The sequence below is a fragment of the Triturus cristatus genome, chromosome 5_2 (assembly GCF_964204655.1).
Source record: "Triturus cristatus chromosome 5_2, aTriCri1.1, whole genome shotgun sequence".
Taxonomy (NCBI): Eukaryota; Metazoa; Chordata; class Amphibia; order Caudata; family Salamandridae; genus Triturus; species Triturus cristatus.
The window spans coordinates 468,807,620-468,830,848 of NC_140588.1; the positions used below are offsets into that span (position 1 = coordinate 468,807,620).

General features: G+C 46.6%; 1 protein-coding gene across 3 annotated transcripts in view; it reads right to left on the bottom strand.

Moving 5' to 3' along the window:
• Positions 1–23,229, bottom strand: part of MED1 (mediator complex subunit 1) — a 555,355-nt gene that overhangs the window by 8,552 nt on the left and 523,574 nt on the right. For 2 of the 3 annotated variants that reach the window (XM_085606627.1, XM_085606629.1), the window contains 4 exons: positions 18,180–18,292; positions 17,079–17,277; positions 7,657–7,737; positions 7,149–7,244 (listed from right to left, as the gene is read on the bottom strand). In XM_085606627.1, coding sequence (XP_085462753.1) covers positions 7,149–7,244; positions 7,657–7,737; positions 17,079–17,277; positions 18,180–18,292 — 489 coding nt within the window. The remainder of the gene's footprint in view (positions 1–7,148; positions 7,245–7,656; positions 7,738–17,078; positions 17,278–18,179; positions 18,293–23,229) is intronic. The other variant, XM_085606628.1, reaches the window with a different exon arrangement.

Here is a 23,229-nt window from a genome sequence, read left to right on the forward strand (position 1 = left end):
AATGTGAAAATATCTACTGGTTATAAACTCTATATTTTGTTCCAATTTCAGAAATACGTAGATGTCTTTCATACCGATGCCTAGCAGCGAAGGGGTTAATGGCAAAGTCGGATTTATTATTACAACTTTGAAAATACCACTTTTAGAAAGTTGCCATTTTCCTGCTCTTAGCCCTATATGACTGCAGCCTGTCTCTGATACTCGTCTGGGGAGGGTGACAGCTGGACTTTGTGTACTTACCCTAGACAGCCACACGCAATGGGAGCTTAGGTGTGACTTGATGGGCCATCCTGGGAGGATGGGAGGGAGGAGCCTGGCACAGCCTCACACTTGCACCTGAATATGCTGTGTCCTGTCCCCGCACAAATGGCTGCATACCCCTTGTAGCGAGTCTGGAGCCGGGGCAGGAAGGGAGGACCTCTGTGGACTTCAAAGGACCTTCTTAGAAAGTCTACCCCACTTCAAAAGGCACCACTGGGTATGCAAACTGGACTTCAGATCCTTCCACTTCAGTACACTTCAGGGCCTCTGGTAAGAACTGTTTTCTTGATGTGCTGACCTGTTGCCCTCCTAGTCTGGATGAGGATTGGACCTGCATCACTTGACCCCCAGAGCCCAGAGTGACTCCAAGGGTTAGTTGGCTTGCCTCCTGACCCGAAGTCTCAGGGACATTAAAGACTTTCAACTAGCCTGCTTCTGCTCCTGGACTCCACTATCTATGAGTCTACCTTGTCAAGTAGTGCAAGATGAGTCCTGGACCATTGAAAGTAGGCCTAAGGTGCTTGCTCAGCAGAACAAATGCATAACTACCGCTGCGGAGACAGAACCAGCCCATCACACTGCGTGGGTTAGCACCAAAGCATCATCGCCACTGCGTGGCTCGGAACTGGCACATCACCACTGTTGCGTAGACCAGAAGCTGTGCATCGCTGCTGTTGCATGGTTCAGAGACACCGCTCTGCCTTTGGAAACACCACTGCGCGGCACTCTTCTGAAGAAAAGTCCTTGCATCACCGTCAACGACAGCCTCGGCAACAAAGCTGAAACTCCACATTGCAGCAACCTTTACATTGGAGCGGACGCATCATCGCTGTTGCACGACCAGAACCAGCGCATCGCCGCTGATGCATGGAACATCACCCTCTCTGCGCTCCGCATCTCCTCATCGACAATCTCTTCAACATCTACGCAACCCCAACTAAGGTACTTTTGGTCAGTGGACCAACCCTCGACCCTGTAGCCAGCCTACGTTCCATCATGGTCGGCCTGAACTCTGGACTACGTTCTGGTTAGCACAACCAGATATCCCTTGTTAGCACTTTGTGCTTCCTAGGTATTTGTTTTCATACTTAGGAGTCACCCATGGGGATGGAAAAGGATATAGGGCCTGGCACAGAAGATTCTGGAGGCAAATTGAGGGAGCCATTAGTTGGAGAAGCTTTGTTTTTGCTCTACTTTTTTCCAGGTCTGAAAGCCTAAACCATTATGCTAGTCAAATGCCTGATGGATGACTAGAGAAAACAGGACCTCCCTGTGGTAGCAGTAGCACAGCTGCCCCTGCATCTCCTTCAGGTGGGAAGCAGAGAGGCCATCTGCGTCCCTGTGTTTCACCGTGCACTCTGCCCTGTCAATCTTCCTTGCATCCACTATATATCCTCTAGAATTGGAGACTTTGCTTTTCTCTTCCACTGTGTCAGAAAGGGCAAAGAAAAGATCCCAAAGAAGATGGAACAAATCATCTGTCATAGGAGAGGTCCATACATATTTAACACTCCCAAATGGTTGCTGTGAACATTATTTGAAGAGGCAATGCATTTTAGATTGCTTTACTTCAATCTGCATCATCTTTTTCGGGACCTCTCTGCTGCAAGTTGTCATCTAACAGCTCCTTATCCTGGTAAGTGGTTGCCAGTCTGCCTTTCAGTCCATCTTTTGTCCCCTCAATTCTTTCCCACCAACACTTCAGGCTGCCTTTCACTGGGTATATGCCCACACTGATGCACCATCACCAGCCACCACTGTGCAGCCCTTCATCTAACTGAAAGCCACTGAAGGGACCTCTACCGATACTACTTTCCGCAACCTCCCTGTATGCTTTGACCTTAATTATGGGCACCAAGTTGCACCACACCAAGACTAGACCATTGGGTTAGTGTGCACTCCTTGTAAGTCTACATTAGTGGGCTCTGTTGTGGCACTGTTATGTTAGCAGTGTTTTTATAGTGCTCTTATCACCCGTGAGGGTATCCAAGTGCTATGCAGCCAGTGTGTGAGGCCAGCCCTGGAGGGCTTACTCAAAGATCCAGGTCTTAAGCTTCTTGTGGAAGTCAAGAAAAGAGGGGGATACTGTGATTTGTTGTGGTAATTTGTTCCAGGCTTTAGGAGCCACGTATGAGAAGACAACCCCGTGCTCTTCTTTTTTGCATGCGTGGGGGGTGTGCTAGTGAGAAACCGGCAGAGTGGCGGTATCTGGAAGGTTTATTGGAAATTAATGCAGATATTCAGGTGGGCAGGGCCTGTATTGTAGAGTGCTTTGTAGGTGTGGGTGAGGAGTTTGAGGTGAGCGCGCTTGTGTATTGGGAACCAGTGGAGTTCCCTAAGGTGTGATGTGATATGGGTTCGGTGTGGAAGGTGGAGTACTTGTCTGGCTGTTTTGGATAGTCTTCTTGGGAGCTGGATGTTTATCGCTATGTACAGGGTGTTCTCATAATCTTGGCTGCTGGTGATGAGGGCTTGGGTGATCGTTGTTCTGGTGTCGTCTGGTAGCCACTTGAAGATTTGTTTCAGCATCGTTTGAGTGTTAAGGTTCAAATCTTTTATTGTAGTTTTAAATTCCAACAAGAAAAAACAGTGCAGTTTAATATGAACGCTGAACAGAGGCTTCGCAGAGCCCAAGAGTTGTTTATGTACTTGTCAGCAAAACATTATCAAATGAACATAAAAAGAATAAGTCCCTCACCCATCCCCCCCATTCACCAATTTACTTGCTTTTGAGTATGTAGTGATATATACTGTCTTATTGCATCTCAGGAGTTGCAGGTTTGAGTGTATCAGGCAGCCGCAACAAACATAGGTACTTGGGGCACGTAAGCTCTGGAAAATCCTGTGAAAATAAGGTCAGAAAGGGACGCCAAGTCTCGTGAAACGTGGAGCCCTGTCCCGCTAAGGTAAGTGTTATTGTTTCCATTCCCAGAATATGCCACAACTTTCTAAGCCACCCTGAGTGTGTCAGACTTTGTGGGGTGCCCCAATGTGCCAGAATGTTCAGCATGGCTGATCCGAATGCCATTCCTATTAATCAACCCCTTTTTGATTTCAGTGGATAGGCCAGCGGGTCGGGGACCCTCAGCAGTACATGTGCGGGAAACCTCAGTAATTGAGTATCTAAATGTTTATCTATCTCATCCAATACTTGGGTCCAATATTGCTGGATTAGAGGATTTTCCCCGTAGTATATGGACCAGAGTTCCCTGCGCACCACAGTTTCTCCAGCATTCTGTATTCAAGGAGGGTTTATTCTTATGCACTCTCACTGGTGTATAGTACCAGTACATCGCTACTTTCGTGAGTGTATCAGTTAATGCCATGTTAGTGGCCGTGTGGCAAGACCTATAACATAAAGACCTATAACATATTCCCTCCCATTCCCTATTACTTAGTGCCCTTCCCAGGTCTTTTTCCTATCTAGTCCATCCTGCTGTGTATGTGTGTTTACTTCACTCATTCAACATTTTGTATAGATCCGAAATCAATCCCTTATCCGAGGTCCTAGACAACAACCATCGCTCATACTGGGTAAGGTGACATTGCGCAGCTACTTTATTTGGGGGCTGTAATATCCAATGCCTTAGCTGTAAATAGCGCAGTCACTCTGTCTCAGAAATGCCAAAATCTGCTTTAATTTGCTGGAAAGACTCCTTCTACGTTAAAAATAATGACCAATGGCCCTGCACTCAGTGCGACGCCATTCAGTATATTGGCATTCCCCCATCCCTGGTTCAAAGTCCGGGTTGTCAAACAGGGGTGTCAGTGGGAAGTTAAATGTTGTTAAAGTATGTTTAACACTCGTTTGATCCTACACTGCCATAATTGTGTGTGTTATTGAGGAGAGACATAGGCTTCTTGGTCTATGTGCTTTTGTCAAGATGGGAATTCTCATCAATGGCGTTCCGGCCACTGCCCTTTCCTGAAACAGCCAGTGTTTTTCAGACTCCGTACAGTTCGACTCTACTAAATATCTCAGCTGCGCCACCTGAAAATACAACTGGAGGTTTGGTATTCCTAGCCCACTCTCATTAGTTGGTAGGTAGGCAAGAGTCTTGTTCATCCTTGGTTTCCTGCTGTGCCATATGAAGTGTGAGATCGCTGCCTGTAACCTCTGTATTGTGCCCGGAGGTGGTTGGAGGGGGGAGTCTGGAACAAGTAGAATATTTTAGGAAGGGTCACCATTTTAACAGCTGCAACTCTCCCCAACCATAAGATCTGGTGGTGCTTCCATCTCCGGATATCCGCTTGGATTTGTTTATAGATAGTGTTGTAATTTGCAATGTGCATGGCTTGTGTAGTTGGTGCTATCTGTACTCCTAAATAAGTGATTGTATTGCTTGACCACTGTACTGGGTATTGTATCTTAAACTGGTCCACCTTTAGCGGCGGAAGATAAAGGTTCAGCGCGACAGATTCTAACATTACTTTAAACCCGGAGGCCCTGCCAAAAGAGTCCAGCTCCCCCAGAAAAGCACCCATAGATGTAGCAGTTTTGTTAAGGGTCACCAAAACATAATCCGCGTATCATCCTTTGAGTGTTAGTACAAGACGAGGCAACTGCGTCGACTTGGGTGGCCATATCCAGTTTGTCTATTTCTTGCTTGTGAGCAAGCCATGAGGGTGGATCGTTAGCCTGTGGACACCAGGTGGAGTCCAATGGCACGGTGTCTTTCCCGCAGACCCCCACTTTGGTCCTATCTGACTTCAGTTTGAGGCAGTTGGGTTTGGCAAATTCGGTCATGCATGTGATGAACATGTTCCTGGTGTTTTCTACAAGAGGTACAGTATCCATTGTTTATCATCAGTGTATGTGAGGATGTTTATGTTGCGAGTCTGTATGATGTTGGCAAATGGAGGCATGTCGATTTTGAAGGGCGTCAGGCTGAGCGAGGAGTCCTGCAGTACTCCGCAGATGAGTTCCGGTGCTTCAGTGGAGTAGGTGGACATACTGACGGTTTTGAATTCTTCTGGTAAGGAAGGAGCAGATCCACTTAACAGGGTGTTCCTGGGTGCTTGCTTTATGAAGTCATCAGAATGGGACGGGAGATGGTGTGGAAGGCTGCTGATAGGCCTAAGAGAATGAGGACTACGGGTTCCCCTTGTTGAGGATCATCCAGATGTCATCCATTGCTGCTATGACGCTGGTTTCCGTGCTGTTGTTTGGTCTAAATCCTGATTGTGTGGTATCAAGAAGCTAGTGATTGGCTAGGTGGTCTGAGAGCCACTTATTAATGAGTTTTTCCAAGACCATGGCTGGGTAGGGAAGGAGGGATATCAGTCGGTAGTTGGAGTTTTTGGTCTAGTCGACCGAGTGTTTCTTTAGGAGGGTGTCGAATAGCTGCATGTTGCCATGGTTCTGGAAAGTTGGCTGTACTGATGGAGGCATTGAGGATGGGGGAGAGGGCCTCACTGATGTGGATCTCTCCTTAGTTAAAGGCTTGATAGGGACAGGGATCCGTTGTGGCCCTGGAGTGTATGATCTTCATGATTGCTGTGGTTTCCTCTGTGCTGATGTTATCCCATGTGGTGAGGTTGTTCTCTTCATTTGTCACTGGGAGACTTCTGGCGTGAGCTAGGGAGTCCAGTTGTGGGGCAAAGTTGCTGTATATGGTTGTGATCTTGCTGCAAAAGCAGTCTGAAACATTGTAACACAGATCTTGTGTTGGGTTGCTGTTGTCAATGGCAGCTTTGGATGAGGAAATCCTTGACGAGTGGGAAGATTTGTTTGCTGCTGTTGAAGCTGGTGTTCATTTCTTTGATTAGGGCTTCCCTCTTAGTTTCTCAGAATAGCTAGTGGTGCCTTCTCCCGGCGGCTTTGAAAGTATTTTTCCACTTCCCCTTGACTGGTCCTCCATTTCCGTTCCAGTTGTTTACAGTGTCGCTTGGTCATTCTGAGATTTTCCATGTAGCAGGTGGCTTGTGTTCTAGATTTTGCAGTGTGGCTTTGTTTCTTGGGGCTGGAATGACTCGGCGCTGTTGTGCCATGGTACCTAGGAATTATCTAATTATATATTGTAGCCATTTTTTGTTATAATGCTAGTGAACAAAGCATTGTTTGGTATAGTACATGGTTTACATAATATTGTTTTTTTCCAAGGATTGTAGAAATGCTCTGTTCTGCCTATATCCCATCCTCTTGTCCCACAGAGGTTCAGATTTATGATGTAAGGCACACACACCCCATACACATCCAACAATATGTTGAGGAGCTCTGTACAAACTCCTATAACCTTTGTTATCCATAGCTCAATTCACCATTCCCGCAATGGGCCAAACACCCCAATTGGGGATGGTGAGGGGAGGGAAGGAACCATTGGTTGTGGACTAGTGCATTTGACTATGTAGTTGTTTGGCAAGGTAACCACGGAGAGCCTTTACCCAACCAAAGTCAGATTTAGAGGTTCGTGACAACAGAAAATTGTCAGTTTCAGAAGAGGATGCTACCACCTTGCTATTTATATGGAGGAACTTGCATCTGATGCTGCTCGTTTGGGAATAACCCTTTCTCAAGCTACCATAGTATTTTTCCTTTACCAACCTGGTCTGACTCCGGTTGAAAGTGTTGCTCAAGACCTCATTCTGCTTAATTGCTGAACCTGGCACATTCGGGGATTCATGATCAAGATATATATATCTAATATTCCTTCCTCTCAGGAAATAATCGTCCAGCACTCCCAGGCGGGTTAGGTCACTCGGTTTTTATTTAAATGACAAGTATATATATATTTTAACTTCTACTTTCTATTGCGATGGTGATATGAAACATAAGTCTTGTGGAAAGCAAAACATTCTAAACAGATTTCAAGCGCTTGTCTGTGTCACTCTTCAAACAACCTATGTAGTTCAAATAAAGCAGAAAAGTATAAGTAATTCACACATACCACATGCCAAGCTGGATCCCAACGGATTTTGGAATGAGATACAAAAACAGGTATTTGCCTGTGGGAAAACCTCAAAGTGCAAGACATTCGATACAGCTGTAGGATAAAATGGAGAACATTTACTTACGTTTTGCAATTTATCTAATATCAAAATATTAACCAAATTAAAGTTCAAATGCTTTGCTCAACAAAGACAGTGCAATCGATGCAAAAATGACATACATTAAATGCATTATCTCCATGCGGCCCTTTTGTGTATAGGATAAACAATGAAAAGACATATCACTGTACACTTTGTTGAATGTGCATTCTGACCACTTATTTCATTTACATCCCACTTGCAGAATGTGAAGGCCTGTATCCAATAGGACACGTTCCACACAAGGCACCCAGACATGTGTACAACAATAGATGTATTGCTTCGGAAAACCATCATCCCAGTTGTGTGCTGCGGTAATGTCACCCAGTTCTCAGTGTCAGGTGGCAAAACCCCCTGTGGTAACCTTACCTTTTGAAACGGATTTCTTTTTTCGTTCTCTTCCGGAGAGTTGGCAGTCAGTGAGAGTTATATTGGAACTGCCGAGGGAAACTGCAGGAAGAGGATTATGGAGGTGTACATTGGGGGCAATGAGTTCAATATGTAATAGAGGTTTCAAGGGTGAAAGGTTATCACAGCCTCCTTCATTTTTTATGGACCGGTCCACTGCTTTTTAAACAGTAATTCACACCCTTCATATAAAGCATCATTCCCAACAGTTATAACAGCCGAAATAGCTGGATGCTTTAGCGTTTTTAGCCACAAGGTGTCAGAATAGGACAAAGATGGAAAAATAAAAAACTGTCTAGAATAATACATTTTTTGTTTCTCCTTAATTCTATATTGAATATAGAATTAAGGACAAACGAAAAATTTATTATTCTAGGCAGTTTTCCATTATTCCATCTTTTATTGTCGGAAATATAGCAGAAATGCCATAGGCGACACCGATTAAAAAGACATCCTGTAAACAGAAGAAAAAAAAAACAGACTTACTTTTACAGAGTAAAAGTAAGAGTCTGGTTTTTTTAGGTCGAGCCCGAACAGCGCATGCGCTGCTCTGTAAGGCATAGTGTATTGGAGTATGAATGAATGAATGAATGACTAGTACTTATAGAGCGCATGGCTACCAAAGGCCTCCCAGCGCTAGAGACAAGCCGTCCGACAATCATACAATCAGACAGTTCTGGAGAACAGCAGGGTATGCACTTGAAGTCACGCCCACTCTCCGCCCATATTTGTCATTGGCTTGTGTCATTGTACTTCGTAAATGCAGGCTTCTGATTCATTAATAGGCTTGTTGGTCCCTCCTTAGTACCGCCCTGTTTTCATTTGTAATCTCCCATGAGGACTGGCATTTTTACTTCGGTTCTTACACGGTACGTCTTATTTATTCTGTAAGCACTATTTTAACTATTTTCCTTAATGAGTTTCTCCTACTGCAGGCACTACATGCTTTCCCGCAACATTCAGCGTGCCATGCATGCTTTCACGGGGCGCTTTTACAAAAAAAAGCATTTGTTTGCCAACTTGACAAATGCTTTTTTTTTGGTAAAAGCACCCCATACCACGTTTTCACTTCAATAGCAGGCGTGGACCTTTCTTTAGACATGGTTGGTCTAAAGAAAGACATGGTCTCCATTAATGTGAAAGCGCAGCATGGGGCGCTTGTAAACAACAAGCATTTACAATGCAATTGGTTTCGCATTTTAGAAACTTTGACCTATTGGTATTGTAAATGAAAATGCTTTTTATTATTGCAAGTTTTTTAAACACATAAATAAAAGGCATTGGCATTTCCAATGCCAATAGCTCGAAAACCCGCAATTGCGAGACCTATTGCATTGCAAATGCTTGTTTTTTTATTGTAGTTAGTCGAGGAGGAAAACAGAACAGAGGAAAGTACAGTCAAGCTGCAGAACCAGGCTCAAGAGGGGAGATCGCCTTGTTTGTTGAATCTATGGCAGTGGAGGAGCAATCCATTTCCAGAAGCTGAACAGTAGGTTGATAATTCCCTTTTAAACTACTGCAGACATTATAGTGCCCTGCCCTATCTTGTATTGGGTCCGACTGCTTCGGAATATGTTACTGGGCCCAAAATTGCACAATAGTCGCATCTATAAACCAGGCCCAAAGCTGACTGGGAGACGTTTTTAAAGCGGGCAAATGCCTGAAGGAAGGAAAGATAAATACAAATAAGGAAAATAAAAGGGAAAGTTAAAAGGAAGCAGGATAGTACATATGAACAGAAAAAGAATAGAAGGAAGGAAATAAGGATGGATGGAAAGGGTAAAAGTAAGGGAGAAAGAAGAACATTAAACATTAAGTTAGGGAAGAAGGGTAGCAAGAAGGAAGGAATAAAAAAGAAAAATAAGGAAAACAAAAAAGTATAATTAAATAATTGGAAAAAAGGATGAAACGGTGATGGATGGAAAGAAGAGAAAAGAAGATTAATGAATGGAAGGATAATAAATAGAAAGATGGAAAGAAGAGGTGAAGGAAGAACATGAGGAAGGTAAGAAGAAAGGAAGGGGCAAGAGAATGAGAGAATGACAAGAAGAATGGGAAGAAGGAGTAAAGATGGAAAATAGGGAAGAAAATTAAACGGCAGCATAAAGAAGGACAGAAAGCTAAGAAGCACAAATGAAAAGCATGAGCAGAAGGAAAGCAGGAAAAAGGAAAGGAGGAATGAACGGAGAATGGAAAAGCAGGAAAGAAAGAAACATGGATAATAGGAAAGACAGATGGAGCGAAAAGTGTAAGAATGGAAAAAAAAAATCAAAACTGGTAAATGTGTCATTTTTTCGGCGCACAAACATTGTGTGGAGACACCTGTACCAGAACACAGAGTTACTTATATGGATAGCTCCAGTTCAAAACGAGGTTTGTTTACTTCATTCATTAAAGATTGTTCCTTATAAGTTTACTTGGCAATTTCATTTCAGCAACTGGCTGGCCACGGTGACCTCTGCTCTTTGCAGTCCTAGTTAATATTCATACATATCTTCTAGCATATGCCATCTAGATTTTTAAGTGTAACTGCAACAAATGATGGACGGAATGCTGACTGATTCAAACATTCTCCCCCAGTCAGGAGATCTGGGTTAAATATTAACTTTATGCAACAGTTATATGGCCAGTATAATTAAAGAACAGAAAAAGAAGAGGGCAGCTATAAAACAATAGATGCTATTACTCAGCGTCTCAGAAATTCACTGACGGCAGCAAAGCAATTCTCCAAAACCGAATGACGCAAAGACAATGTTTTATATCTAGCTACCGGGTAGATCTTCCCTTTACATGTTCAACTGAGTATATCATGCGATTCAGTTTGACATACCACCCCAGTACTCAAAGTAATCCAAAAGTAACTAGAAGTATTCTAAAAGTAATTATTTTATAATGCAAACTGCTTTATAAATCAATACCAACCTGTAACTAATGCAACATTCAATAATAACTGAATTTCATTGTGTAATCCTGTATTCCAAGTATATTTTACCTACCTGTACCTAATCCTGCTTGGTTCTAGAAATAAAATTTAAGTGTACTTTTTTTATACTTATCCAATTGGTCTGGATTCTGTCTCTGAGTGTGTAATCAGTCTTTGATTGAGTGGATACAATAAATTCTTAACACGCCTTCTGGATAGGCCTAACTGCTCACCCACACAAAGAGAGCTGTTAGTACTTACCTAATTTAGCCTCTGCTAAACCTCTGGGAACTCCCTGGACTCTGTGCACACTATACCTTACTTTGGTGTAGTATATATAGAGCAAGCTTCCTACATGGGGCTGCGAGGGAGACCAGACGTCCTCTGACCCGGACGGCACCTTAACATGCATGGGAAACAGGAGGAGCACCCTGACCCGGGACCTTGGTTGTGGGGCAGGCCGGAGGACGGGGCCCAGGGTGAGAGCGCCTGCCCCGGTGCCCGGCAGGTCCCCGGAGCCTGGGCAGAGCTCCTGGGCCCAGACACACAAGGAAGGCCTCCCCAGGCCTGTGGTACCCAGTCCCAGGCGCTTTGCCACATGGTAGGCAGAAGGACGGAGCCTAGAAGGCGGATACACACCCCGGGGACTGCCAGGGCCCTGGTTGGAGCTTCTGACCCAGCCAAGCAGGGGAAGCCTCTCCGGGCCCACGGAATCCTTCCCGGGTACTCTGGCACGCAGGGGCCAGAGGACGCAGCCCAGGATGGAGGTGGGCCAGCTGGTCACTGGCTGTGAACTGCCAGACCACAAGGGGGTTCGGAGTACCATGTCCCTAGTAATCTGGAGGAAGGCTACCCCCTTTCTTGTCATCCGTGTGCCCAGAGTGAGAGAGGGGACTGAAGGCATAAATGCATCTGGCCTCATCTTGAAATCCAGGGTGGCTCAACCATCTGGTAATGGCATTGGAAAGCACTGCCCACGAAGAACGGCCATCTGGTCGCCTTAACGAACAGGGCTTCTGCACGTCCTTAGAGGGGATGGGGGCTCTGCGGCCCGGGGGCTTGGAACCCTACCTGGGCCTCAGGCACGGGGTTGAGAGGGGCTCTGACCAGGGGCCCAAAGGCACCTTAACATGCAGGTGAAGCAGTGGGTGGCCTTCCCAGGCCGGGTGGAGCCCCGACCTGGGACCTTGGCCATGGGGCAGGCCAGAGGACGGAGCCCAGGATGGGAGCAACTGCCCCGGTGGGGACCAGGTCAGAGCTCCTGTGCTTGGGATGCACAGGGAAGCCCTTCCCAGCCCACAGAACGCAGTCCTTGGTACTTTGCCATGCGGTGGGCCGGAGGATGGAGCCCAGGGTGGGAGGTACCCACCCCAGGGCCCGCCAGGGCCCTAGTTGGAACTCCTGGCCCCAGCCAAACAGGAGAATCCTCCCTGGGCCTGCGGAACCCTGCCCCGGGTGCTCTGGCATGCAGGGACCCCGAGGACGGAGCCCAGAACGGAGGTGGACTTGTCCTGGGCCAGCTGGTTACTGGCAGAGAACTGCTAGACCCCATGGGGGTCTGGAGTACCATGTCCCTAGTAATCCGGAGGAAGGATACCCGCCTTTCATGTAATCTGAGTGCACTGAGGGACAGAGGGGACCACCGGAACACACACACCCAACCTCCTAGAGCCCTGCCTGGGCTTAAGGAATCCAATGATCTCTTATTGGACTTCCACGGCAGCTGGGTGGTAGCTTCATGTCCCTGTCTGCTCTCGGGGAAGTCAGGCTCAGTGGAAAGGTCCATTGGGCAGGTTTGGGAGGCAGGCGTCAACCCAGGCTCATGTGGGCCCCAGTGGCCTGTGCCCTGGTAGCACCCAGCTGACAACCGCTAGACCACTAAAGGGCTTGGAGTATCCTGCCCCCAATAGTCCAGAGGCAGGCTACAACCCTTACTTGTATTGCATGCGCACCAAGGAACTGAGGGAACCACAAGCACAATTGGACTAAACCTCCTACAGCCCTGCCTGGGCTTAAGGAAGCAACTGAGCCCTCATTGGGACTTCCAGGTCAGCTGGGATGTCCACTTCATGACCCTGCCTGCTCTCTGGGAAGGTAGGCCCGGAGGAAAGGCAGTTCGGGCTGGGAGGCAGAAGCAGAACTGGGCCCCTGGGGGACACGGCTCTGGCTTCACCCAGCTCAGAATCGCTGGACCTCAAGGGGTTCTGAGGTACTGTCTCCCCAGTAATACAGAGGAAAAATACTCCCCTTTATTGTAATCCGTGCTCACACAGTGACAGAGGGGACGGAAGGAGCCAATGTGGCCGGCCTCCCGGAGCCCTGGCTGGGATTGGAGAAGCAAATAAGCCCCCATCAGGAATTCCAGGGCAGCGCGGCGAAGAGGCTTGACGTGATCAGATGGCTAAGCTCTAAGAATGGCCATCTGGTAGCGCTGTGCCACAATGAAAGGGCTTACGCTTGTTCCTGGAGGGGACAGGGACTCTGTGGGTGGGTGCACAGAGTCCCAGCTGGGCCTCAGGCACAGGGCTGCAAGGGGGCCCCTGACAGATCACCGAGCCGGGGCCCACAGGCACCATAACATGCATACAAAGCGGAGGAGGTCTCCCTGGGCCTGATGGACCCCCATCCCAGGCCCTTGGCAGTGTGGTAGGCCAGAGGACAGAGCCCAAAGCGGGAATGCGTAACCGGGGCCCGGCCAAGCAGGGGAGGCCTCCCTGGGCCTAGGGCACCCTGTCCCTAGTACTTTGACATGCGGTGGGCCATAGGACAGAGCCCTGGGTGGGAGGGCCTGCCCTGGGGCCCGACAGGGGCCTCGGTTCCCAGTCGCAGCTCCTCAACCCAGCCGAGCAGCAGAGGCCTTCCTGGACCCGCAGGAGCCCGTCCCATGGGCTTGGCAATGCGGTGGGCCAGAGGGCGGATCCAAGGATATGGGGCCTCAACCCCGGGGTCTACTGGAGTCCCAGTAACAGCTTCTGAACCCATCCAAGCAGTAGAAGCCTCCCCGGGCCAGATTGACCGCACCTAGGGCCCGTGGCAGTGCGGAAGGCCAGAAGACATAGTCCCAGGCAGGGGCATCCACCCCAGGGCCTGGTCTGAGCTCCTGGTCCCGGCCGCACCAGGGAGGTCCCCCTGGGCCCACGGGAGCCTGTGCCACCGGAAGACGGAGCCCAGGATTGGGGCAACCACCCATGGGCCTCGGTCGGAGCTTCTAAACCAGGCCAAGCAAAGGAAGCCTTCCAGGGCCCGATGGACCCCCTGTCCTGGGCATTTGACAGTGCGGCAGACTAGAGGACAGAGCCCAGGGCAGAGGTGTTAGTCTTGGGACCGGGTAGGGCCCCAGGGCCCAGTCTGAGATCCTGCAGCCCGCCACGCTGGTGATGCTTCCCTGGGCCTGTGGGAACCCATCCCAGTGGCTTGGCCACGCAGTGGGCCGGAAGACAGAGCCCAGGATGGGGGGCCCTCACCCCGAGGCCCGCAGGGGCCCTGGTCAGAGCTTCTGAACCCAGCCAAGCAGGGGAAACCTCCCAGGCCCAATGGATCCCCACCCCGGGCCCTTGCGAGTGCGTACGGCCAGATGACAGAGCCCAGGGCAGAGGCATCCACCCTGCGGCCCAGAAGGGCCTTGGGGTCTGGTCGGAGCTCCTAGGTCAAGCCGTGCTGGGGAGGCCTCCCTGGGCTCGATGGACCCCCATCCCAGGTATTTAGCAGTGCGGCAGGCCGAAGGATAGAACCCAGGGTGGGCCTGGTGGGCCTCTGTCAGAGTTCCTGGAGTCAGCCGCACAAGGGCGTCCTTCCTGGGCCCGTGAAACCACATCCTGGGCACTCTACCACATGGCAGGCCTGACAACTGCGATCAGGGGTGTGGGTCCCCAACTGATGGCCCGCTGGGGACCCTGTCCTGGGCCATCTTGTCGCTGACTGAGAACCGCCAGACCACAAGTGGGTCCTGGGTACCTGTCCCTATTAATCCGGAGGAAGGCTACCCTCCTTTCTTGTAATCCGTGTGCACCGACTGACAGAGTGGAACGAAGGTGCTCACAAACCCGGCCTCCCGGAGTCCTGGCTGTGCTCAAGGAAGCAAATGAGCCCTGATCGGGACTTCCAGGGCAGCCAAGCCATCTGGTCGCCCCCCCCCTAGTGGAAAGCATGGCGTGTAACCAAATGGCCCGGCTCAGGGGACACCGAGACCCGTGTGCTCTGAGCCCTGGCTGGACCTCAGGGATGAGGAAGCGAGGAGGGCCTGACGGAGCTCCTTACCCGGGGCTCACAGGCACCTTATCATGCAGGCAAAGTTGGGGAGGCCTTCCTGGGCCTGATGGAACCCCTTCCTGGGCCCTTGGTGGTTCAGCAGGCCGGAGGACAGAGCCCAGGGCCCTTGGGCCCGGTCGGAGCTCCTGGACCCAGCCACACGGGTGAGGGGTCCGTGGGCCCGGAAAAATGATAATCACACTTGTTCTACCATTTTAATTCCTTTAGGTTTTGGACTCTAGCTCAGCCAGCACCCATGGAAACCTAGCCAACGATCTGTGTTGTTTGAATGTTGTCTATGGCACTGGTTACCTGCTCAAGGCCATGTGCACATGACAACTACATTGCTCCATCTCAATTTGCTTGTTACGTGTGTCTTGGTAAAGTGGGAGTGGCATGGGCAAGACTGTTTATAGATCTAGTCAACTCATCATTGTGTGACATATGTTGGTGATGTCTGCACCTATATGAAACACTTTCCTGTTGCATAACAGATCATACGTTTGAAACTGCCTCTTTTAAGTGAACACATTTGTCACAAAGGGTTCTTTGCCCTTCCTCAACTGTATTAGCGAGTTTATCTAAACTATCTTTTACGGGATTTATATATTTTTTGAATGTCAAATAATTGTTTACAGACATCTTGTAAATATTTATATTATAACATTGAGGCCTCTAAACCATCATAGGTTCTTGAGACTCTTCAGGAACATCAGGGAGTGTGGAAACAGTTGGTCTGCTTCTGGAAGGCACAGGTGGTGACCTAGAGGGAGGTAGCTCATTGCCTTCCTCCCCACCAGGTTGAGTGTCTTGAGGTGCCTCTGCTTCTGACTCTTGCCCTCTCAGTGAGAGCACGACTGTGTTATATAAAAGTTACTGTGTTGATATGTGAAGAAACATTGCTTTAAAAAAAAAATACATCAGCAGAACTATATAAACTCCTAAAGTGTTTTTTCCAACATTTCACTATGCATTTATCATTGTGAAAAAAGTCACACTGTATGTCTATACATATACTTAAATGTATGTACTACATCTCCCATAATTCAACAGTAAGATAACATCAAAACATAGTCTGCAGTTAGTGTTGCAAAGTTTAAATCCCAACTAATACTGTTTTTAATTTTAAGTGTTAAGATTATTATTTTTACACTTACCTTGTGATGTAGAGGGTGATGTTGAAATATCTATATCAGTTAATCTCAAAATGCTCTCAGGCTGGAAGGTGGGCTCTAATAAGTCCTCGAGATGTGGTGGCAGAGTTTAAGGTCTTTCACTTGTGCCACATACCTGAGTTAGGCGATTCACATTTTTTCTTCCGTCCTTGATCTCAAATCTCCTCTATGGTACTCTGAATTACTCCTACAGAATTTATGTTGACCTGAATATTTATCTTTTTTTTCCTTTTATGAGTCTGGCATTGTAAAGGAGCTTTTCTCAAACAATAGACAATGCATTAGAAAGTCCTGCCTTAACTAAGCATTATTTTAGCGGTAAAGAGATGTAGTCATGACTATAACTTAAATGTAACCATTGCTTGACCGAAACTGTTCCCGGGGACATTTAGCAGTTGGTAATTCTTCTGTAACATGTATTTTTTTATGCTGATATGCTTACTTTGCAAACTTGGGGAAACAAAGAAAAAAAAGAAAAGCACCAATAAACAGATGTTAAAAAAGGAGGTTTTCTCAAAAAGCTCATCATTAGGAGCCACACACTCTTCAGTTCAGCTCCTTCACACTGAATTTGATTTCTATTTTTATTCCTCCAGCATCCTTCTCTGCCTCTTCTCTTGACATGGTGTCAATATTTTGAGATTGATGGAACAAATCCCTTCAAGAGGTTTGCCCAGTAAACACTGTCTTCCCTCCTCTATGCCCCCCAGGCCTCCACAGAGCATGGGTTTGAGCACCTCCGGATTGTGAGGTCATCAAACAGTACCCAAATGTTACTATCGCAATTTGTGAATGCATTCGCAATGTACCCATTCGGCATTTGAGAATCTGTATATTGCAAATGCAAATCATATCGAATCACAAATTAAGAATGTGCCATACGATACATAAGAATTTGCGATTTGGAATTCTTTGCAATTTGCAAATTGGTATTCTGTAGCTTTGAACATCTGGTTTTATATGCACAAATATCCGTATATAAAGTATTTACCATAAACGAAAAACATTCCTGAAATGCCATACAGAAAATGACTTACATGTGTCGGCCTCACCCTTGGAGAGACAGCTGCTGATTAGGGTGTTGTACGCATGCTGGTGCCTTAGAACCTCTACAATTGGTGAAACTTGCTTTGGGTGTGTGAAAGGAATTTTACTAACAAGTATTCCCATCAAAACTTCTCCTTTCCAACTGCAGTTGTTGATGAAGTAACAATGCTTCAGACAGCCTGGAAGAGTCTGGTGAAAGAAAACATTACTTTTGATTTATTCGATTACAAAGTAACAGCATATATCACATTTACCCACACACTTGAGAAATAGCTCCTCTAGCTAAATTGCTCACTCCAAAGGTGAAGCTTTGTCTTAATGGCTAGTTAACTTTGGCCCTGTTGAAAGTGTTTGTTTGGGAGGTACCGACAAGGTTGGTACCCAAACTACTGACATGTGAAGATCCAGGCAGATTAAACATAACATTCTCCTTCGATTCTTGATTTGAGAAAAATCGAAGCTGGAAAACTTGGAAACCTCTGCTTTGAAGGACAGATCGGCATCAACATACATGCCTACAGTGGGTAGGAGAGGTGTCCATGACCTGCGTCCAAACGCAGAAGAACCAGGAAAGACAGGCGCTGATGATTTCTTTGATAGACTGAAAATCAGCTGCGTGTCATCTGCATACATATTAAAATGTGTTCTTGCCTGATGAAATAAATAAACGAAACAACACAGTGGGACACTACAGCTGTTTATCCCCAAGTTAGCATCGTAAGAGACATTTAAACTGTTTGACGTTGGTTGCAGAAAAATGATTCTATTGCATAGCACCTCTGTAATTCTGAAATCATTGAGCCTGACCTCGTAAGAGTTCCTTTAAAGTAGTGTTTTACTCTTGCAACACTTTAAAATGCATCATGAACCGAGGGATTCGGTTCTTACTCTGCCCCTAAAAGGTCAGAGTGGAATTATCAATGTATTTTCTGGGAAGCTTATTTGATCTCTTCAACTAAAAATACATCTTTTGTCTGAGTAAATTTAAATTGAACAGGTTCATGAAGAGCCATCAATATTCCTTAGCGGTAAATGCTTATGATGGGGGATATGGATATTAAATCAAGGACTATTGTCCTTTTCCAACTTACCACAAGAAAACGGGTTTTCTCCATCACAGTCTCATGATTCACATCCTCAGAAAGAGTAGACTTTACAATCAAATCGTAAAGTGGATCAATCTTAGTTCCAGCAACAGGAAGACCTACAAGAGAATTCCAACACGAATTGACACTGCCAATACGTCTGGCTTTAAAGGAATGTTGTATGGTGATGTGAAGCATTAGAAGTAAATAGCATTGGAATAGATATGTCTTTGTGTGGGAGCAAAGAACTGCAGACTAATCTTGGTTAGAAGATCAGGTGACACTTGCACTATCAAGCCCGACCATAAATCCTTGTAGGTTAATGACTGCCCCCTCCCTTCTGTGCTGCTGCCAGACAAAAATAATATAAATTATTTGTTTATTGAAGACACTTTAATAGCATTCCAATGTCATGTTTATTTGCCGTTCAAGCTCAGGCAGCTGGATAAATAAACTGATTACAGCCACATGGAGGGCAAGCACTTTGAGGAAGTACACATGTTCTACCCAATCAAAACAAGTATTCTTGGCTCCCAACATGTTGGAAGAGTCAAAGCCCCGCTCTAGTGATGTTCACACAATTGTCTGACAATGGCTAAGCTGTCAAGTCGGACCATAAAAAGCAACTATACACCTCAGTTCACATTTGTTTTCAACACTCTGATGAATTTTACTTTATAAAACATTTCTGTCCCATATACAAGTACATATTTACAATGGTTGAAGTAAAAACTATTATGGCTAGAGGTGGATACACGCATGATCACAGACAGAACATGGAATGAAGGCGAGGTGTATAGACCTTATACAACACAAACTCTACTGTAAGGCGATAAAAATTAATTACAGTCTTTCAATTGATTTTTTGAAGCAAAGTTCTTATTGCCTCTTTTGTGGCTGTGCAAGTATTGGAAGGGAAATTATGATGGTGTTAATTCAGAGTCTGGTACAGCTTACCACCTTTCTTGATGCCTTTTCCATATGTACGGTTTTCACAATCTGTTGGCACAGTCTTTGCCTGGATCCAAATCCATGATTAAATTGGGGATTGAAGTTTTTATGCTAGAGACCTTACCCTATCAAAGGTGCCACGAGGCTTTAGTATCGTTACTATCCTCCAGCCGATAACATTTCCGAAGTCCCAAGACTCTTACTCTCTTTTGAAAGTTTTCAGATCAATTTGTCACACTTTTACCGGCCTCAACACCTCATTATTCCGTCCCAAAGATGTATTTCTGAGGGCTTCCCAGATATCTTTGTTAAAATAATGTTCTATCAATCTTTGACCGGTCTCATCTTTCTTCCATACAAATGGCATTTGAGCTTTTAAGGGGAAATGCCACACAACACATTTTTTGGCATTGAAAGGCTCACAGTGCAAAATCCTAAATTCACTGAGTCATAACATTTGTTCCCAATATAATTTCAGTAGCCATTATTCCAATTTAACAGCTAAATCACTAAGCAGTCACAATCTCTCCCCCTCCCCACCCCATGCTACTTTAGGACGCCCTGAACAACCCAAAGGGCAGGGTGCAATTATTCTTAAAAGGCAGGACATGTTCTTTTAAATTTTATTAAGTTTTAAATGGCCCGGTAGTGAAAAACTCTCAAATTTGTGTTTCACTACTGCAAGGCCTATCTCTCCCTCAAGATAACATTGTTATTACCTTATTCCACTGTCTAAGTGTAATTCCCAATTGTGAAGGAATCGACTTTCCAAGTTTGGGGTCTCTGGAATTCTTATTTAAAATCCTAATTTATGGCGAAGCCGCATATTAAATTACAATTTTGAAAAAATTACACATTTAGACAGTTGTCATTTTTTTTACTTTAGCCATTTCATGCCTGCTGCCTGTCTCTGATCACTTGCCTGGGTGGGTGACAGTTGGGTTTTGTGGATTTATCCCAGACAGCCACACACAATGGGCGCTTAGGTGCGACTTAATGGGCCATCCTAGGAGGATGGGAGGGAGAAGCTGGACCCAGCCTCATTTACATCTGAATAGGCTGTGCCCTGTCCCCACACAAAGAGCGGCCTACCCCACTTTAGTGTGTCTAGAGCCAGGGCGGGACCGGCAGGACCTCTGCGCACCTCAAAGGCCTATCTTTGAAGTCTCCCTCACTTCAAAGGCACAACTGGGTATAAGAAATGGACCTCTGACACCACCAAATCAGTACACTTCTTGACCTTTGAAAACTCTGCCAGGAAGAAAAACTGCTGTGGTGCTGAAGGACTGCCACTCTGCTAGACTGCTGTATTGTTGGATTCCTGCCTTGCTGTGCTGTCCTGCTGCCTGCTGTTCCCCTGCATGGGTGAGAAGAACTGGACCTGCATCACTTGAACCAACCCAGAGTGACTCCATGAGCTAGCTGACTGGCCTCCTGATCTGAAGTCTCAGGGTCATAAAATACTTCTAACCTACCAGATTCTGCACCTGGACTCTGCCATCTGTGAGTCAGCTTTGCCAAGTGGTACCACCCCAGTCCTGGACCCTTGGAAGTGGGCCTAATGTGCTAGCTTCAACAAAAACCACAAATCCCCTGTCAAAGTGGCACATTGCCACCATTGATGGATCAGAACCAGCACAACGCTCCTGTTGCATGGACCAGAACTGATGCACACCTCTGCTGCATGGATCGGCCCCAACACATTGCCTTCGGAACCACCAATGCACAATGCTCTTCCCAGGTCCTCACATCCCTGTCAACAGCATCCTTGATGACTATGCAGAAACTCTGCATCGCAGCTCTAAGCTCATTGCCACTGTTGCATGGATCAGGATCAGTGTATCGCTGCCACTGTGTGGACTGACACCGACACATCGCTTTGGCTGCACCCCACCACTTTGAGATAGATGCAGCCAGGATCAAGGGTCCCTGTATCCAGCCCATGCTCCATCCCAGTAGGGCTGAACTGGTCCGACGCCACCAGATATTCTAAGTAAGAGCTTATTGCTTCGAAGCGCTATTTTACAGTTTATTCTTTAAAAATTCATACCTTAAGTTCCACTTATTGCATTTTTGTTCTTTTTAGTCTTGGTTTACTAATTAAATTAAATTAAATTTCTCTAACATGCTGTGGATACTTTTTGTGTGGTGTTTTCACTGGTTTACTGTATGAAGTGTTGCACAAATACTTTACACATTGCCACTAAGTTAAGCCTGACTGCTCTGTGCCAAGCTACCAGAGGCTGAGTACAGGTTAATTCAATTTAAGATTCCTGATCTTCAATGCTGCAGGGATGACAGTAATAAAATAATTTGCAAATTGTGCCGCCTCCTTGTCTTGCTTTAAAAGTTTAGTTTGTGTTACTTTTCTTTCGAGAATGCAGTCTCAAGACTGACTGGAGGATTTAGAACATAGCACTATCTTATTTCAAAACAAACACACTTTCCGCTTTTACCCCTATACCACAACCATGTGACAAATAAGAAAGAACAATTGATGGACAGAATCTGATCCATGCCAAACATTCACCCCAGCACTGATAGCTGGGCCTAAATCCATCGTTTTGTTTTGCTTCCCATGCCATTCCAGTTTAGACCCATCCATATGCAAATCAGTCTTGACCCCATTCCCCATGGGAACAGTCCAGCCCAAACTGCCAGGCCAGGTCCTCCCTGAAATGGAAACAAGCATCCTGGGACCGGTTTCGGGGCATCACCCTTCTTCATCCAGGCTAGCTTGACTCCAGTTGCATGGATAGCATGGGACCCAAGTCTGGGCATACCCGTTCCACTCTGGGTGACAAATGCAAAAAGAACAATTGATGGACAGAATGCTGATCAATGTCAAACATTCACCACAGTACAGAGATCTGGGGCTAAATGAATCATCCCCCCCAGCTTGCCTCCCACCCCAGTTTGGGCTGGACTGTTCCCATAAGGCACAGGGTCAAAACGGGTTTGCATATGGCTGGGTCTGAACTGGAGTGGCATTGTAAGCAAACAAACGATGGATTTAACCTAGATCTCTTGACCGGGGGTAAAGGTTTGATTTGCTGTGCATTCCATCATCATCTGTGTGTCTTATGGTTTCTGGCCCTATGCCAAGGCGTGGGTCCCTGGCTCACTGTGCCACTGGATTCAAGCTAGCTTGACTGATGAGGGGTGATGCCCCAAAACTGGTCCCAGGATGCTTGTTTCCGGTCCAGGGAGGACGTGGCATGGCAGTTCGGGCAGGACTGTACCCAGAAGGCACAGGGTCAAGCCTGATTTGCATATGGCTGGGTCTAAACTGTGGTGGCATGGTGAGCAAAAGATCAATGGATTTAACCCAGATCTTTGTGACTGGGGGTGAATGTTTGGATTCTATCCATCATCTGTGTGTCTTCATGTGACAAATGAGTACATGCTACAAAGGCTGGTTGAACAAGTCTCAGAGTCTTGTTCTCATAATTTAATTAAAGGGGTTGCTAGAGAACCACGCAGCAGGGTGCCTGCTTAGGCTGTTAACACTAGTGACTGAGAGCACAATCTGTCCGGCTTAGGCCGTTGAATGTGGCCCAGTGTAGCCCAACAGTGGTATATTACTTGGGTATGAGATAGTACATCTCGGTGGTTCGGTGGCCCCTTTTTATTGTTTTTCTTGCCGTTTTATATAGTACAAACTCGACCAGAGGTAGTGGAGTGCTTTACATGGAAACCCGTTACATTGCACTAGGACAAGTTACCTTTTTTTTGGCAGGAGAAGATTAAGTAATTTGGCCAGAATCACAGCATGTTGAGCCGACGTAGATGCTCGAACCTGGGTCCCCAGTTCCAAAGTCCCCGTTACATTATATGGTGAGATGACATTGGATAAGGCAGGAAGGCCCTAAACAGCCCGAGTGGTGTCAAACTTCGTGTACGTAGTAAGGCTGCATCGGAGAACAAGGAGGCCCGTGTTTTGCACGTGCACTTAGTCTGAGCAAGATTCTAGAGTGACCGGGACGAGAAAGAAGCACCAGAGTGAGGCGCCGATGGGCCAAAGCTGTGACGGTGCGAGTGGACCTGGGACGGCTGGGCTGGTAAGAAGAGATGCAGACAAGTAGGGGCGCTTAAAGCAAGGACT